The sequence below is a fragment of the Hirundo rustica genome, chromosome 6 (assembly GCF_015227805.2).
Source record: "Hirundo rustica isolate bHirRus1 chromosome 6, bHirRus1.pri.v3, whole genome shotgun sequence".
In the NCBI taxonomy this organism is placed as follows: Eukaryota; Metazoa; Chordata; class Aves; order Passeriformes; family Hirundinidae; genus Hirundo; species Hirundo rustica.
The window spans coordinates 3,814,834-3,834,271 of NC_053455.1; the positions used below are offsets into that span (position 1 = coordinate 3,814,834).

The 19,438-nt window shown below is 42.2% G+C and overlaps 1 protein-coding gene across 1 annotated transcript in view; it reads left to right on the forward strand.

Annotated features, from left to right (window-relative positions):
- The window catches only part of PELI2 (pellino E3 ubiquitin protein ligase family member 2), a 42,975-nt gene that overhangs the window by 14,420 nt on the left and 9,117 nt on the right, over positions 1 to 19,438 (forward strand). The window contains exon 3 of the mRNA XM_040066522.2: positions 10,862 to 10,991. Coding sequence (XP_039922456.1) covers positions 10,862 to 10,991 — 130 coding nt within the window. The remainder of the gene's footprint in view (positions 1 to 10,861; positions 10,992 to 19,438) is intronic.

The window sequence follows — 19,438 nt, forward strand, 5'->3', positions numbered from 1 at the left end:
GCTTTAAACAGATCCTCTGTTTTCTCAGTCTGGTTTGCCCCATAGGGTGTCCTTGCCTTTAAAATCAAAGGAGTCCAGAGAAATAGAGGGAAACATATGGGGTGGCTGGTTTTCTTGAAAGTTGGTGAACAAAAATAGTAATAGTATGCTGTCTGTCTTTGTGGGTGTTGGCAGAGAAAAAGAACTGGATTTCCAAAGGAAAAAAAAAAAAAAAGCGGGAGAGCTATCTGTGGTTTTAAACTTATTTTCTGTTCTACAAACCATTGTGCCATTTGTGCACATTACTTAATGTCTGTTGGAATGAAACTTCAGCTTGCAGAGTGTAACCAGAAGTAGGCAAGCTGGAATAGCCCTGCAAACGAGCTGAGTGAGAATTTCGCTCGAGGAAACTTCCCTGCTGTAGAGCCTTCAGTGTGGCTTCAGGGTTTCAGAGCTTGCATCTGTGTGTAAACACAGCCTGGTGTGGTTGTTTTGCATAAAAACTCTGTTGCTGCTTCACTGAGGAGGAGATGCTTTCCCATCTGCAGAGCACAGCAGTGCAAGATCTCTTGTTCAGGCGCTGCTACACGAAGCTCTGTAGTGAGATTCTTCAGAGATCAGAATCTCTAAGCATTTGGATGTGAAAAAAACATTAGGAATTCATCACTTCTGTTGCTTTGATTCATTCTTAGTTAGTGCTGTTTTCTGAGGCCTGCGGAAGGTCAATGTTTATTTTATGTAGCATTTTGGGAAGCCCTCTTAAGGGAAACAAAATCCCAAAATTCTGTCGATGAAGGTATGAAACTGAAAGACTTTCCTGTCATGAAGGTACATAGATCAGAATTCATTCTGCTGATCAGCAGTAAACACTGAATGGCTTTGCAGAAATCTTTTCCTGGCTAGAGATGTCTGATTAACTTTGTTATAGATTATGATAAAAGCAAACACCCAAGATTGCTGTGAATTAGTAAGCTGTCAGCGTGTTTTAAGTCTGAAGAAGATATATTGAAGTCTAGCTCTCTGCACTGCTGCGCTGTTAATTTCTGGTTTACTAAGACTTTTAAAAAAGAAGAACCCCACAGTTACAGCAGTGCTGTGATGCTTGTGTACTTTGGGTCCACACATGGATCCTGTAGGTTTCAGGTAATTCTTTCAGACCGGGTATGAAGATTAATTTATCCTGTGTGGATTTTAGGGCACATAACACACTTGCTAACCGAGAACAGGCAGAAAGGTAATTCTGTGCTTTTTCTCTTTACTTACACACTCTAAATGTGCTAGGAGCAGGCAGTGCAGTAGATTATCTTCCCTTTGACAGCTTGTGCCATGGAGCAGTTGATATAATGCAGAATCAGTGATATTAAGGAAGCTGCTGTGTTCAGAGGCAGCAATGCTTGCTAGTGCTACAAAGAATGAAACCCAATTCCTTATTTTCTGTTTCTTAAGCAAATATTTAGGATTCTGTTCAACAGTTGGGGGTTGAACTGGGAGCTGTTAATTTGTAAGAGTGTCTCTTTCCCTGGGAAACTAAAAAGAATGTTAAAAATTGATAGAATTAGGCTTGGATGGGGTAGCTCATGATGCAGTAGTGGAGTGCCTCACTTTCTATTCAGTGCACTGCTGGTGAGATCACCTATATTCACAAAATGGATGCAAATTTTCTCCCTCTCTCTGTGCTAAATAGTACTGAAACCAACCCAAGAAGATTCTTGTCATGCTTCAATGTTGGAAAAAGCTGTGACAGACATCCTGGAACTTCTTCACTGTCTGTGAAGTCACAAAAATGACATTGCCACTGCTTGTATTTGGAGGTGAACTGAACTTATGAGAAAGCTATCACCTTTTCTTATGGAAATGTGAACTACCAAATAGTCTTTGATAGGGTTTTTGGGAAAGCACTTGATTTCTTAGGAAATGACTGTTGGGGCTGTGCTTTTATTTTCAATGGCTCAAATGGTCCTTTGAGGGAAATGTAGTTTCTCCATAATGTTTAATGTAGCGCAGTTTCAGCTGTAACATGGTGTTACTACTGTTCATTCCTCAGGCTAAAATTTGAGCAGTTTGGTTTTGCACCTTGGAGGGTGTGGGAAGTACAAATAGTTTGGGAGAATGTTCAGAATGTCAAGGCAGGTGGGTTTTGAGATCTCTCGTCCCCTTACATGCTATGAAGTCGAATTTGTCTCAATTTTGAAACTTGCAGCCTTTTCTTGGTCTCATGTTTAAGAGCAGATTGTAAATAGTTTCCAAACAAAGCTGTGTGGTTCCTAAGCCTCTGGTGGTGTGGATCAACAGTTTTTCTCCTTCCCTTCTTTCCTCCTGTGCTCTGAAACCCAGCTGTGCGTAGTACTTTGCTTTGAAAGGGATTTTGTGTTTTTCTGACTTGTTTTGAATGCAGTAAAAGTCAGATCCCGCTCTCTGCTGTGTCTGTGTGTATTTAACCAAATGCCATATCAAACAATCCCAGTGGCATTTGGTAGATTATAGATCCTTCTCAGATGAGTAGCATTTCCTCCGTGCTATGAGAGGCTTAGGGCTGGAAAAAGGATTCTCTGAACATGGTGCTTTGCCCACCTCTTGTGCTCTTTTAGCTGGAATAAAAAGCATGCTTTGAAATGAACCTGATTAGTTTATACCCTGTATTTTGCTGTGCACTAACAGCACTGGTTTTATGCAGCGGTGAATGGTTTTAGCTGACAGCTTTGGAGATGGGCTTAAAGCACTGAATAAAATTGCCTCCTTGTTAAATGAATGCTGGGGAGAGCAGTAAAATGTTGGAAATAAGGATTGTTAAGGAAATCATTATGTGAAAAAGAGGTTTCCTTCCCCCTTACCCTTTGCTTTCTCAAAGGGAAACCTCTTGCATTCTAATGCTCTGCTGGCATATTACTTCTATTGAAATTGCTATAATAATATCTTAAATGTGGATTTTTTTTTTTTCTGTTGGAGTTGCTACCTTGCTTTTTCCCTGATCATATCATGGTTATGGATGACTTGTGTGTTTTATGTTGTGAGACTCAGGTCATCCGTGCCTAGAGAGTTTTTAGCTATTAAATTGTTTGGAACTGTCAGGTTATTTGGCTGCTTTAATTGAAGCTTGTCCTGATGCTTTAACAGGCTGCATCAGCATGTTCCTTGGGTTCTTCCAGAGTGTCAGCTTTTAATCAAACTCTTGTGCTACTTACACAGCTGTCTTTGATTTCACAAAAACAAAACTAACATTATTTTCCAGAAAAATAACCTGGGACAAGTAACAAGCCACTTGCTAAGAAAAATCAAGGAGGGTAATAAGAAGTTTCTGCAGAAAGTTTCTCCCAGCCCAGAAGAAACACCGGCTCTTCTGTATTCCTGAGTAGATCTCCCTGGTCTTCTGTGCCAAGCTGCTGCTATAGTAAAGCCCTGACTCCTGTGCCCTGGTTGCTTCTGCTACTTCTTTATTTTCTCACTCCAGGATTTCTTCCTTTGCCCCTCAGTGAGGAGAAGAGCAAAGAGTTTTTGGAATCTTGGAGGAAGCTGGATGTGTGGTGTAAATAAAGATGGTTAAAAGCAGTTCTTACACAATCCATTTGGTGTTTGCAAGCCAAGAGCATCCTTTAGCTTTTTGTATAGAGTGAAGTTAATACAAATCAGGTGTATTTTTCTTGAAGTGTCTGCGTTACATCAGCTAAACATATGTGAGGATTAGTCAGCTGTATTTTCTGTATATATTCTCCCTGAAACAAACTTGATTTTTTTATTACTCTTATGTTACAGCTGTTATAGTAGCAGGGTAGTCCTGCTGGTGCTGGAGGGGGGTTGTGTGGAGCAGAATAATTAAAAAATAATGAGTTAACCTGATCTGTAGGGTACCAGATTCTTTCATCTCTTGGTGGGTGGAGGTAGGGGGGAACAGGAGGAAGCCACAGCAGCCAGGAATAGCTTTTCCTCCCTAAACCAGAAGAGTGACCAGTTCTGTTCCAGAACACCAGGGAATAATTAAGGTCACCCTGGAGAACCTCAGCTACTGCCCACGTGACTTCTTGTGGTGCTTCCAGTAGATAAGGTTCTACTTAATTTTTACACCCTGTGAAGGAGGAAGGTAGGTTCTAGCTTACCTGATCTGCAGTAGGTGCCTCTGAAAACTTTTTTTTCATGGTATTCACAACCTTTTTCTGTATGCTCAGCTAATCCATGGGGCTGGCTGGGTGGATGTGAACATAAAAGCTCTGTGAGTGTAGCAGTGAGGCTTTGGGGCCAGCTCACTGCTGGGTTCCTGATGGTAGGAGCAACTTTTGAAAGGTAGCTAAACTAATTAAAAGTAGCTCCTAATCATGAGCCAGTGATGCAAATCAGCCTTTTCTCTGAAAAATCGGGGGTCATGGCACAAATCAAGTCAGGCTGCGTTTCACTGAATCACTGCAGCGGCTTTGAAGGCTCGAGGATAGTACAGGGAGCAGTGAACAAAGCAAGGAACACTAAAATTTGGTGGTGGGGAGGAGGAGGCTTGTGGTGAACACACAGGGCTGTGATCACTGTGCAAACAAGTGTTCCAAAAGTGCTGGAGAAAGGAACTTCCTGGAGTGTTCTATGATAGTAAAATGACTTCACAAATGCAAATTGCGAGAACAAACACTTGTCTCAGAAGCAGGAGGAAAAAAAAAAAGAAACAACAAACTAAACAAAAAAAACCCCTAAACAAACAACAACAACAAAACCAAAAATATCAACCCCAAACTGATTATAGCCACAATTAATAACTCCAGCATACCTTTCTTATGGATAATCAAGTTCACAGATGCAAAAACATTGCTTTTAATTGGGTAAAGAGATGAGATTATTTGGGACTTTGGAACTTGTCAGTTTGGATTTTCTTGCTCTGCAGGAAGACTGGCTTTGTTAAGCTGTACGACTGGTAGTGATTAGGAGGCATTTCTGCCTATGGAGATGTCTTAGCCAGCAGAGTCTGAGGTGGGACTGTGTCTTTCATTCAGGGCTTCCTCCCAGGTTGCATAAATTAAAGGTCTTGGATCGGTGGCTTTTTGTTAATCAAAGGATGGAAGCCCTTTGGTTATCCATGAGCTGGTCATTGCTGTAGCCTTTCTGCTTAATACTACTTTAGTTTTGCTGTTATAACTACCTAAAACATTTTCCTTCAGATGGAAAGCAAAACCTGATGGAAATTAATCTTTTAGCATGTGAGCCTGCTGTGAGAAGGAAGAGAGAACAGGTTGTTTAAGCTCTTTGGTGGATTTGGCAGGAATTGCAGGAGACTTGTTTGAGCTGTGTCTCCCTTGCTGTGTGCATGGGGAAAGTTTTAATTCTAAAGATGTTGAAACACAGTGGGGAGGTGTGGATCTTCCAGGGTAACTCCAACAGAGGTGTCATGGATTGATTGGATCAAGCCTTTGAGTTGGGGATGGGGCAGGTGACTCTGCCAGCTGTTTTCTGTCATCTGTGGTTGGAAAGCAGCTGTACGTTTTTCCAGATGTGCACGTGATGCAGTGGGGAAAGGAAACCTTCTGGTCAGTCAAGGCTTGAGTGCCTGGAGATGAGGGCAACAAGGATAAAACAGCATCCTCCTTCCAGCCTCCAAGAAACTTCAGCATTGAAGGTGTTTGTTGCACTCTGTTGTAGTGATCTGTGAAGTCCTGCACTGTTCAAGGAGCAGTTCACTGCCGTGTGTTCACTGCTGAAACTCCCCGACGGGAGTGGAATTAGCAATACCTCTGGTGGTGGAGGCTGCTTCTGGGGCAGACATTAATTCGTGCAACTGGCTGGAGATAAGCTGAGACCTGAATTCATATTGAGTTAATATCTGTGACACTGATACAGCACCAGAGAACACAGTTCAAAGGAGGAAATGAGCCAGGAGTGTCCTGTTGGTACAGAAGTACTCCTTAGCTTTGCTTTTGCTATTTGGCAACTCTTTCCCATGAGATTAAGTTTGAGAATAACTTCACTGTTCTGTGTGACTGAAATGCTCAGATAACTGGCTGACAGCAACTGCTTGTTTTCTGAAGCTGTGATGCAGAAAAACGTGTTTGAAATAATTCTTGCCTTTTTTAAAGGAAATCCTTAGCCATTCTTTTGCTGAAATATTACTAGATACAAAATGAATTGCTGAGGTTGATACAAGGGAAGAGGGTGTAAGGACCATGAATTACTGGCAGTAATATTCTATAAAGGGAGACACAAATACGCTTATTTTGTTGTCAGCTTTGCATATGTTGAAGCTTTCTGTTTTGCTATAAACTATCAACATGTGACTTTTTCCCTTTTAATGTGTGTTCAGGGGAGGGAGTGCTGGATGCTTCAGCAGCAGGTGGTTTTCCAGTTAGTCAGAACTTGAGTGTGAAGCAGTGAAAAGCTCTGGGACTGGGTGTTGCAAAGGTGAAAAATGTCTCTTCAGCCTTCATGTGTGGTGGATGTCATGATAGCTGTAGACTCGCAGTGCTTCCAAGGGAATCTCTCCTGCTCTCTGCTGTTTTCCATGTTGCTGATATAACTGCTTCTGTGGCTTTGCAGTGGGCTGGAGAGTGAGGAATGTGGTTTTAAAACTGAACTTAAAGCATAAATCTAGTTTTGTTTCCCCTTCATGTGAACCAAGGAGAGAAGTAGTGGGAAGGAATTAACAAACAAAAGGTGAGACTGCTGCTTTTGGCAGCACTGTGGGACCACACTGGTTCAGGGATGGTGAAAATACAGTGTAGGCACAAACTGAATTTTGCTATGTGTGGAGTATGTACTACAGGATTCTACCCAATATGGGATCAGAATGTACTTACAAGGGAAGATTTACTCAAGTCTGATTTCACTTCTGCAGCTTTATTGTTTAGTGAGCAGAGATGTGCTGTTTGACTCACTAAAGCTATGGAAACAACTGAACTGCAGCATCTCATCTGTTTATAGCCAAGTCTGTCATTTGGGATGGTTTTCATCCAAAACCAGTGAGCTATGCTGTAGATCTGTTAGTAATAGACAAGGAAAGCAAAGTAAAATTGCACTTTTTTGTGTAGGGGAAATATTAATGGTGAAAGTTGGGAGTTATTCAGTTCTAGTCTTTTGGGAGGTAATTTGCATAGGTATGCAGAAGTATTTAAGCTTATGATGGCTTGTGTTTTGATAGCACTGTTAAAACAAAAAAAAACATGCACCACCTTCAATGTCAGCTAGTAGATACCTTAATTCTAAGGATAACTTCTTTGAGTTGAAGTCAGACTTTCCAAGGTGCAGGTGAAGATTTAGAGCTCTTGTTCCAAGCAACAGAGCTGTCATTTGCTCTCTGCCACTGTCTAGGCTGCACTTTAAAAAAAACAAAACAAAAAACCAAAACCAAAATAAACATAAACCAAAAAAGCTTGTGTAACAAGCCTTCTGACAAACAGTTCAAAGCTTGTTGCCGATCTCTGAAGTAGACAAGTCCTTGTAGTAGTACGAGTAGTACAAGACTTGTAGAAAGTAGGAACTTGCCACAGTGGACTGTGGGAGAGAGCATGTGTGGTCTTGCTCTCCAGACAGCCCTGAATCCAGACGGAGGAGAGGCTTTCATTACATATCCCAGCCATGGGAAAAGCTTAATTGGAGTTTGCAGTTCATTGTATACCAAACTCTTCAAGTGTTTGATGTAAATCTGTAGGAAACTGGCTTTGATAATTACGGTGCCCATAGCCCATGCCAGCACCACTCCCTTATTTGCAAGGAATAGTGCTATCAACTGAGATAATTATGCCAGGAGGTTTCGTGATGCAGCTTGTCCCAGTCCTGCTGTCACTGAGAAGCATTTGCAAAAAGTTCAGGACTGCTCCTTCCACGTGTGTTTGTCTGATGAACATCTGGAGCACTTCCAAAGTGCCCCACAGATCTGTATGTGGGCAGGGTGCTCTCAGAAATGATTGTTCTGTCGCTGTGAAATTGATTTTTTTCCTAGTTTGTTTATTAGTTGGAAACAACATTGGTGCCAGGCTTTTTTTTTTGGTGGGGTGAAGGAGAGTTCCAGCTGCAGGTTCTTTTATGAAGAAAAAAAGAACTTCTCATGAAGCAAAAGTTGTGTGCCAATGTGCTGGTCCCAAAGCTGATCCTGGAGCTATTGAAAGAGTGCAAAGGAGAAGGGAAATGGCTCCTGCTTGTGGAGCGGCTTTGTGAGAGGAAGCATTTGGTGATGGGCAATTTGTGTCCTCAGTCCTTGTCCCTTCTCCATCTGGGATTCCATCCTGTTGCTGCTCAGCGAAGAGCTGAGAGCGATGGCGAGGAAGAGGGCAGGGCAGGTTTTGTTTGTAGCTCCTCGTGCCTGTGCTCGGAGAAGCTGACCCATCACAGTGTGAGCAGCCATTCCTGCTCCTGGGTGCTGAATCCAGCCGTGTCCTGTGGGACAGCTCCCGTCGGGAGGGCAGCGACAGCCCGGGCTGTGGGGCTGCTGCCTCAGGAGCAGGGCATCCCAGGGCGCTACTGCCGGGCCACGGGCATGGAGCTTCTTCAGGGGCTGGGAAGCAAAGGTGTGGCTGCAGTGCCACGGGGAGGATTGGTTTGTGGGGAGCAACTTGAGAGACCTGGCCTAGGAAAAATGAAAGCTTTGGCTGGCCGTGGAAAGATGCGACTTCTCACACCCTCTTCTTTTTTTTCCCCCCCGCTCCTGTGTGCCCTTAGGAATTGTCCCAGCTCTTTCTACCGCTGTTGGGTCAAAATCAAACTTGCAGGTCTGTAATTGAAGCGTAACAAATCATAAAACTACCACTGAATTCCTCTTGCCCTTTGTGGAAAGGAAAGTGGAAATGGGTGCAAGGAAAACCTTCGTGAGAATTTGTCAGTGCGAATCAGGATGAATGAGCTCAGCGTTGACATTGCTTGTATTTCCTTCCTGTTTGAGGACTCCAAGAGGTCTTTTAACCTTGAGCTTCTTTATTTATCAGTTTTAAAAGTAATTAAACCCCACAGAGATCTGAAATGGAATAGTGGCATTCCCCAGTTAAAATTGTGTTTTGAAAATGAGGGGGGGAAAAACCCCCAAACAATAAAACCCCACTTGGCCTGCTTTTAACTTCCAGTGGAACTACTTTTTTCAGTACTGTTTAAGAGTTACACAAGTATAAGAAAAATCAGTAATTACAGGATATAAAGCTAGAAACGGTAATATATAGTAGTTATATATTATTTCTGAGGGAATTGTTACATTTTTTAGGTTTCCATATAAAAATAATTGTAGAAAGAGTGTTGTCTTCAACAAGTGAAAACTTGCCGGCATATTCCTGATTGTAGTGTCTTTGAAAGAAAGCATGTGCACATACCCAAGGAGATGCAAGTGGAGAATCAAGCAACTCCTGTTTTAAGGGCTGATATTTAAGTTGCCTGTGGAACATTTTGATCTACCTTTCTAGAGATTGGCCTCTTGTGACGAGGATCCACAGGCTGGGCTTCTCTGGAGTAGAGTTAATCACAAATTTCCAAGGTCCAAGTAGGTCTGGCATGAAATAGTAGTGATTTATTCTCGTTGGTTTTGTGCTGTGTTAGGGAATCTCCTTTAATATTCCAGAACAACAGAGCAGTCTTCCCTATGAAAATGGGAGTGAGAGGACAAGTTCAGCTGGAAGTGTCTCAGCTTTCTGTGTGTCTTTAGCATCATGTATTAATTGTACATTTTTTAAATGTCTGGGCTTTAAGTTCTAGAGCAGTGAGATTTGAGATAATTTTTATCTTAAATCTGTTCTTGCTTGTGCTCCGTCATTCAGCGGTCCTGCCTTTGAGATTCCTAGAAGAGTAGGAGGCTTTCCAAGTGCATTCTCCTGTTAAACAAATAGTTACACATACAGGATGTAATTAAAAAAAAAAATATTCCAGGTTACTGCATTGCTGCCTCTTTCCTTTTCATGTTCTTTTTCTGCCTGCGACGTTAACCTGTAGGAGAGAGATACACGAGATCAGTGTAGAACAGACCTCACCAGTAAGACAAAAGAGACTTTTCAGTGGCATAACATCTGTAGTTTCTTGGGTAAAAGTCTGAAACCTCTGAGGATCAGGAGTGGAAGAGAGTCGGTAAAGCCCTGAAAGCTCTCTCCGCTGAGAGTTGGCAGGAATGATGGTGAAAAGCCTCTCCCTGACCTAAATCCTGGGGGTGAGATGATGGTGAATTCTGTGCTTGTGCCGTGCAAAGAAATTTCCAATTGATCCCTTCCCTGGGGAAGGAGCTCTGTCCCCTTGAGGCTTCCGACTTCTCTGAATAATTAATCCTTTGGGTCTGTGTCCTCAGGGCGAGATGAAAGAACTGTGCAGCTGCTGAAAGCTGCTGTGTTACACCTGATAAAGAAAGTCATTAGTGAGGCTTCAGATAGTCACATAAATTAAAAACACTTGCATCCTCTCTCCTTAATAATAGATGAAGCCTTTAGGATTAAAGTTTTTTTTAAAAAAATGGTGTGGGGGGGACACAACTAGCAAAGCATTCTGTGTGAGTAAAATTCCTTTTCACATAGTTTTACGTGCCCCTAAATTCCTTTGGTTTTCCATGTTACCCCTGTTCTTCCCCCATTTCTGCAGGAGATGTGGGCAGATGGATGGTAGAATATACACATTTTAGAACTTTTCATGTTCTGAAATGAAAGTGAAGGTGTAGAGTCTGTTCTTACAAATTCCTTTGATTCTAGTGGTGAAGAAGCGTTTCTGTGGCTGAAATACTAAGTATTTAATTTGTAGTTAATTACCATTTAATGAGAATAAAATTTCAACCATTGGTAGGTGAAGGGTATTTGAATGCTCAATTCAGGAGGGAAAGCTTAACCTGAAACAAACTTTTTTTTTTTGTTTTGCCCCATGCACTTAGTGATACCAGAACATTGTGGCCAAATTACCTCTGTCTCCTTTGCTTTTTTCCATACTGGGGGTGTTTTATGTTAAACTTTTCCCCCTTTATTTCCAGGTATAATGGATCCCTCCCTAATGGTGACAGGGGGCGCAGGAAAAGCAGATTTGCCCTTTATAAGCGATCTAAGGCAAGCGGAGTTAAACCCAGCACTGTTCACGTCATCTCTACTCCTCAAGCATCAAAGGTATGTGACACTGGGCAAATCCTGGTTTTGGATGATCCTGAGTGGCGAAAACTTAGGTTTTGCTGCTGATTTACCTTGCTGCCAGTTTATTCTGTGCTTGTAGGATACTTTTGTTTAATGAAGAGGCTGCAGTGGATTTGCTTTTCTGGGGTATAGCTTTAATCCAGTTACCTGCTTAAAATAGGCTGTAAGATCAGGTATGAGATGATAATCTGACCTTTCTGCCCCTGTTCAGAAAGCTGGCTGTCAGTGCTGACTGTTTTATCTGAGCCATAGAATGCACAGGGGATAAAAACAGAAAGTATTTTAGTTTCTTTCTCACTGGAGTGATATTTCTTTCCTCTTCAGGAAGATAACTGACATGCTATAAAAAAATCTGTTCTGATCCCTTTGGGCCTTTCATTTCTCTTGCTAATAATGATACTGTACAAGTTTTTACCTGAAGTTTAGTGTGGGTGAAAGAGGAAAAGCAGCAAAGTTAATATATTACCATAGTAACATATTAATGTATAGGGCTGTCCAGGTCAGGATTCTGGTGGTGGAATGTATTTCAGGCTGCAAGAACTCTTCCTGTCTCTCTTCTCAAAGCCTTTTTCTTAGAAGCAAGAAGTGAGTAGAGTTTATACTGAGCTGGAGAGGGAGTTAAGTGGTGGCACTCACACAAGAGGATGGTTTGTGTGAATGTACCTCACTGAAGTATCTCTTGGGACAGAGAGAGAGAAAATTTATACCGTGCTCAGAAATGTGTTGTCTGAGTTGGACCAGGAGAAGAATGTTGTTTAATACATAGCATGGGATTGTTTTCTTTTCTGATACACACCATACACAGTATATGCCTGAACTTATCAAAATACACAATATCAGAGCTTGTTCTCTTTGAACATTGTGTAAGGCTTGCCTGCTGCAGATAAATGTGGAGTGAAAAAGTATTTTTCAGTGTTTCTGTTATTGAAATGAAAGCTTTTGTGAGTTAGATCTTCCTGATGAAATCAACCGTCAGAACAGACCTGTAGTATATGTTGGTAATTGTGGTTTGTTGCTTAAAATGTAACAAATGGCGGAAAAAATGTGTTTTACATAGTGGATGAAAATAGGCACGTGTTCTCACTGGATGATCTTTAGCATTTAGACTGCAGATAGTATTTCAACATTCGAGCTGTAAAATATTTAAACACCTGGCAGACACCACAAGGAATCTGGTTAATGTTCATCTATGGTGTTATTGTAGTGCAGATAAAATATGTGTGCAGTACAAATTAGTGCCCTTATAAAGATAGCAGAGGATCTGGGACGTTAAAGCCTTTCCTCTGCGCTGGGGATTTGGGTAGATGCATCAAGTTGAATGTATTTTGCACTTTCTCTGAACCCTTAGGAAAGAGCTTTTGTGTATTTGTGCTGCTGTCTGGGGCAGGGCTGGTGGATGTGTGCCAGAATGGTGGTGCAGTGCCTCTCAGTGAGTGCTCTCTCCATGCACAGGAAGGACACTTACATTTTAGAGATGCTGTCATCAGCTTTTCTCACATCTTAGGCACCAGAGCTTGAATCGTTTTACTGAGAATTGTTTCTGCACGTAACTTGTGTAAATGGCTGAAGAAACACAGGCTAATAAAGAGCGAGCTGCTTAGTTCTTAGAAAATAATGGGCAACTTGACCTCAGAAGTTTAGTTGCGCTCTCAGTCTTTCAGTCTTGTATTTAAGAAAGATAAACCAGCAGAAACCTGTGCTGCATAGGTTGTTAACAAGTTTCCTCTCTTCACATCCTTCATTTTAACTTTTCAGGTACCAGTTTTCTGTTCTGCTTGTCTGTCGCTGTAAACTGAATCTGTGAGTAAAGAGACAAGTGCAGAGTACTGAGGCTTTTTGGGTGGTGGATTTAGCAGAGGTGGGAGAAGCCCTGACTGCCTCCCTTGGTTTTATCTCTGACAAGTGGAGGCTTGAATAAGGTGCAAGGCTGGTTCTCTGCTGATTGCATTAATGCAGCAGCTCAAGAACTGTAGCTGTCACCAATTTCAAGCTGGTGTGGCAGCCTGAGCACTGCAATAGATGGTAAGAGGATGCTTGTCATGTTCCATTGTCCCTGCTGTGCAGGTGTCCAGGACAGCTGGAATAGCAGTGGCTTCAGTAGTAAATTTAGCTGAGCTAATTGCATATGAATCACTGCCTTTTGTTTTTTCCACTGAGCACTTGTTTATTGCCACTCTGCCTTTGGAGGTGCTGAAGAAAATTCAGAAATATTTGGCCTTCTGAGGGTATATTGGAGGAAAAGCAGTGCATAGGGTTGTAAGTATCAAGTTTTTTCACAGTTGTCATTATTTTTAAAATACAGAGACATCTCTTCAACAGTGTGTACTGGGCTTTAAAACCTATTTTGTTAACTCTGTGCTCAGGCACCATTCAGTAAATTTTGTGGTGTCCCTCATTTGAAAAAAATCAGACCATTGGAGATGGACTTTTTCCAGCATTGTCAAAATCTGTTTTACTGTAAGAAAGAGCTTAAAACTCCTCTGCTGTCCTAAGCTTTTCTGTGTGGACATGTTTGGGGTAGGGGTTTGGGGGATGGGGAACTGTGAGTCTTCATTAACTGAGTACGGGTCTTTCTCAAGATTTTAATAATCCCCTTTGCTGAATTAGGGAGTTTCTTTCAAAATCATCACATCACAGGAGAGGCCATTCCTTGCCTCTTGACCTGGGTCTCATGATGAAGGGAAAGGTTTATCAGTCATAACAGAATTTGTGAAAACTTTCCTCTGACTACCAAACTCATAGGTGTAGGTTTGCTCTTGGCTCATCAAAACATAGTTAGGGTTGGTGATTTTTATTTTCAAGCTACTGGAGCTGTTTAACAAAGTCAGAAATCAGTTGTAATGTTTATTTCATTTAGTTGATTTGTGTCAACTGTTGTTTTCATGCACAATGTTTAATGCTGTGAAACTCCAGTCAGTGTCTGCTGGTGTCTGAAATGATTACAGGGTTTACTTGGGCAGAAATTTTCCAGTAAGTGCTGAACTTCAGATGAGAGTGGGATGAAAGGTTGTCTTTAGAATAATCACCTGGGAATGATGGGATGCTGAAAAGGACTTCAGAGGGTTTGGGGAGGAATAGGTGATGCTTTCATAAGGTTTTTTTTTTTATTTGGGGGGTTTGTGACTCTTTTTTTGGTCGGGGATATTTGAGTCTAACAGGGAAAGAGGTGTCTCAAAACAAAACTGGCTTAATATCACTGTGGAATAATATTTGAGGACCGTATGATTTTCTTACAGATCTTAAGCAGGTCACTAATATGCTGTCAGAATAAAACTGTATGATCCCAATTCCTGCAAAGCGTGGATGTTCCTGTTCCAGTCCACATCCAGTCTCTTGATTCAGTGGATCACTAAGTTAACACTTTGCCCTGGCACAGGTGAATCTTCACTCCTCATCGCTCCTCTCCATGAGCATCCCAGGCTTCTTGCTGGATGTTGTTAGTTGGGATTCTTTTTGTGGAACTCCCCCAGTCCCATATGAGAGGAGTGCTGGCAGCTGCCATTAATGCTGAGCTCACTGGTGGTACTGGAAACTCTGATCTTGGAATCCCCCATGACTTTGGCTCTGCAAGCATTTAGATTTCTCTCTTGGCTTCTGATGCTTCAGAATTATTTTCACTGGTGTGAGGTTTAGAGAAACGGAGAAGGGGCTTCATGTACATTTCAATTACTTGAAGTATGGCATTAGGAAGCAGGAATTGTTGACAGTAGCCCTCCAGGATTCCATACTCTGGAAGTATGACTGAGTTCCCTCGTTACAGTGTGGATGGTAATTGAGACTTTCCAAAGTATTGAGTCAGTGGGCAAGAGAATATAACTGCTGAGCATTGGAAGTATTCCTTTTTGACAGGGAATGTTGTGCTTTCCTAAGTGATTGCATTTGTAATAGTCACTCCAGAAAAGATGCCAAATGCCTTTTGGATTGCTGAAGACTTGAAAAACCACAGTTTTAACACCTTTTTCTGGTGGTGTGTCTTGGTATTTATTATGTCTGTCTTTCTTAGGATCAAAGTTTTCCTTCGGTAACCTGTGGTAGATAAAGGCAACCTATTTTCTGCCCTATGAAATTACCATTTCAAGCTGACTGAAGAAGATCTCTCTGACTTCCAAGTCCAATTACCTGCCGAGTTGGCTTCTGCTTGGTGCTATCACAACAGCAGCTTGGATAGTCACTGCCTGGCTTCCTGCAGCTCTAATCAAGTTTCCTGCTGCTGCTGGAGAAGAACAAAACACAGCCATACGAATAATTATTAGGTCGGGGAGAGAGCTGCAATTTGTGCTTTGAGTGACGAGAGAAAATGAAAGTATAGGATTCTTGTGATTAGTTAGCTACTGTAGATATTGCATCTGCTTTGACGTACTTTGAATTGGGAGTAAAAAGGCCACAAATCCTTATGGGCACTGACAGCTATCTGGTGCTCCTTCTGAATGAGAGCTGTAGAGCTCAGCTGCTGTCAGGGGGATGCTGTGTCTGTCAGTGGCTTCTCTCTTTCCTGTTGGGCTTATTTATGGTCTAATCAGTTCATGGAGCACTAATTTGTTCTGAAGTAACTTAATCGCATAGGTGTCTCGAGAGCCCTGGCTTGTGCAGAGGCAGCTTTTTCTTGGCTCATCAGACTGAGTCTGCTTGAATAACAGTTTCTTCGGTGTGATATCCTTTTCTTCTATTAAATGAGCATTATTTTAACATGCTAGCTCCCTACCCATGTGCCCTTGCAAATAACAGGGAATGGTTAGGCAGGAGAAAATGGTTACGCTGATTTTGCTGGTAGGGCTGAATAAATAATAACCCTTACTTGGTTTGAAACCCTCCCTCCTGAGCTTTTGGGTCCTGTTGAGCGGAATGCATGTCAAAGGTTTTGGAAAATCATTTTATAGTGTTTCCTAACAAAACCCAGATGTTTAGTGAAGGAAAGGGAATTAAAAATTGCTGAGGTCTACAACAATTATTTTTTTATGACTTAACGTTACTTTTTGTTTTTGTGCTCTCTCTTCAGCGGATTAAAAAAAGATCAAAAAATGCTTTCCTTGTAAACTCTCTTTAAGCTACATCTGCTCTAAATCAATATTTTAGAGCAGATTCTACTTGAATGTGGTGCCCTTTGAAAGCAGAGGGAGAATGCAGCGATCACCAGGCCTGGTTCAAGAAACTCGGGAACATTTTGTTTCCCCATACGCTTCCCCTTGGCTTCCTGCAGGGAGCCAGGCTGTGGAAGCTCTGCTGTGCAGGATCTGTCACTTTGCAGCTTCCTTGACCATGTCAGAAGTAGCCTGGGGGGATTTGGACTTGTGGTAATACAGAACCAGGGAAAGGAGAGGCTGCATCTCAGCTGAGGTTTAGATGCTGTGGTGTAAGGTCAGACACTGCAAATCTTGCTGTCCATCGCAGAATGTCCTCAATTTTTTTTGTGCCACGGGAAAAGCGACGAGTAGGATTTGTACTGGAGATGGCAGAGCCACTTGTTTCACTGGAAGATGAAAATTTCACAGCTTGAGCTTAATGCAGCATGACTTGTTTAAAACTGTCTTGTTCCAGCTTGACTGGTTCCTGCATGCTTCCCCACTGTTCCCCAGAATTTAGAGTGGAAATTTTGAACCACCTGCTGTAGTGGTGAAGCTCTGTCCTGTTTCATATTTATTCTCTTTGGGCTCTCAATTGGCTGGAATGGATGTGGTCTTAGAGCTGTATGTCTCCTGAGAGCTGGGCTGCTCTGAGCTTCCTAAAGGTCAGGAAAACTCCCCAGTCTGGTTTTGGATCAAATGAAGCTGGATAGCCTGAGCATAGTATTTCTGCCTGTGTGGTGGTACTGCCTTTGGGACTTTGGACTGTCAGCATCTGTAATACAGAAATTCCTCTTCTCTCTGTAGGTTGTTTCATGCTCAGAAGGATTTGCCATGACAAGGGGAACATGGCAGCTGATGATGGATGTGCTTTTCCTGTTATCTCAAACTAATGTCCAAAAGAAATTGTCTTAAATGGATGGAACGTTGTGTTTTGGAGAAGCCAAGCAGTGTGTACTCATTCAGAGAGTATGGAATTGCTCCCCTGGAACAGGGGAGTTGGAACTGCATCAAAGAGGAGATGAGACTTCTCTGCTCCAGGGTTTTGTTGAGAGGGGCAATTATTTTGAAAACACAGAAAGCAATTGAAGCATCATGGGCCAACAGTAACTTTTCAAAGAAACCAACAGCTGCTACTCCTGTTTTACAAATTAGAAAATACTTGTTTTCCAGAGTGCTTAGAGACTTTGTTGATGGAAAGAACAAAATCTAAATATTTCTCTTTTTGGGAGTCTCTTATGACTCCATCTGTAAAATGAGCAATGTTATCTGTTTGCCAAGAGAAGAACTAAGAGGGGTGACTCTCTTGTGACATGCAAAAATTCCTTTTTCCACTCTGTAGGTCTCTTGTCTGAGACATGTTTATGCTTTCTTTTAGATGTGGATTTGCTTTGTTTTGAGATCCTGCTGGTTTGCTCCTATTCAACACCAAAGACCTCAGAAATATTTTAGGAGAAAACAGAGAGTACTTTATCCTGATAATCTCTTTTGAAGGGATGTATCCCCAGCATAGTGCTTGTGGTGATGCTTCGTTGGCTGGATGCTCCAAGCTCTTCTGCTCTGCGTGCAGAAATTCTCTGGCAGTCATAAAGCACTTCAGAATGTTTTAGCACTGTGGCTTTGCTTCTACAAGATCATTATCTTTTTTTTTTAATCATCCCTGAGGTGTCCTTCCATGAAAACAAACGAGTCCAGCCGCTGGACCTACATCAGAGCTTGTACTTGAGTGACCTCTGTGTCAGACTGAGTGCGTTCTGTACAGACTTGCCTTGAAATTCTGCTTGTCTCTTGTCCACAGTGATTCTGCCAGTTCTTCAGGAAGTTCTGGACTCTGCAGATGCCTGCTGTGAGATAATGCTTGTGGTAGTCTATACTTTGGCCTTCTAATTTCAGCAGCAGCAGATGCCTATCGCTTTGACTTGAGGAAGCTCATTAAAGGCCCAGCACTGCCAGCTTGCTCTGTTGTTCAGAACTCTGTCTTCCCCCAGCTCTGAGGGATCTCTGTTCCATTGAGTTCACTACAGCCAGGGAATGATGAATGCTTTCTTCTCTGCTTTTTGATACTAGCAACGAGGGGTATCATTCCCTGGCCACCTGAAAAACTCTGGTTTGGTGCACTGAGCTCAGGATTGCACATTTCCTGGGAACTCTCGCTCTGGGGACTGTGGCCTGAGAACAAGGCCAGACTCTGAACAGGGATCTGTCTCAGACTGGGGTCATCCTGAATTGTTGCACTCTCAGCCTCGGATGTTGACAACAGCTACCACTTTTGTGGTCCTAGAGATTTTCCTGGGAACCTCTCCTGTTTTCTAAGTTTAAGATACTCAGAGACGCTTTTCTTTCTCTTTTGCCTTAACCCAGAATAAGAAAAGGATACTTGTTTGATTTCTGTGTATTTAGTTTTCTTTCATGAAGCTCACGTGGCCAGAGAAACTCTAGTTCCAGAGCCTGTAGCTGCTCAAGTCTGTTTTTCCTCCCAGTTGTCACAACTGATGACAAAGCAGTCCCAGTTTGCGGCTTGGATAACTCTTGTGTCTAAATAAAGCAATCCTGTTCAGCATTGGTTAGGGGTGTTCTTGAGCAGGGGAATCTGGAAAGAATATGGAACTTCCCTGGTGAGATAAACGACATTTTATACTTGCACTATATTAATGCAAATTTCTGGGTTTTATTGCTAACCTCAAATCCCAGAGAAGTTTAACTGAAGAGATGCTTTCTTTTGTAGTATCAGACAACCTCTGAAAGTCAGGACTTTGTGGGCTCAGAGCATGCACATTTACACCCTGGATGACCAGGGAATTTCTGAACCTGTAGCAGCTTGCTTGTTCTTCAGCTCTTCGGGAATTCTGTGGAAGCTGTTCTTTGGGTAGTGAGTTACAGCCTCTGAGGATCAGAGCTTCTGTTCCCTTCCCCAGACAGTGCTCTTCCTAACAGTGCTGTTGTTGAAGCTATATTTCAGCTGAATGAGTCCAGAATTCCAGAAGAGGCAATTAAAGAGATCATATGGTCCAGAGAAGCTGAAGGAGAGGTGTTTTTTTGTGCTTGATGTTTTTAGAGAGTTTGTGAGTGTTATTAAAGCAAAACATCTTCTGTACTGCATAAATGCAAATAAAATTGTGTGAATGATCAAAAAAACCCTTCGGTGGTGATGGGCTGATTTCTGTAGTTTGCACCTTTGAGGCATTGGACTTTATATATACAGGCATTACCAGTTTGGAATTTTCTGCAGAAGTTTGGAGGGAATGTTGAATAGGACAGTGAGAGCAAATGCACAAAAGCTGGAAGGGGGCCTGAAAGAAATTTTGGGGAGGCTTTGTGGATTCCTTTTGACTCGTAGCCTTCCTGTTACAGCACTTACCATTA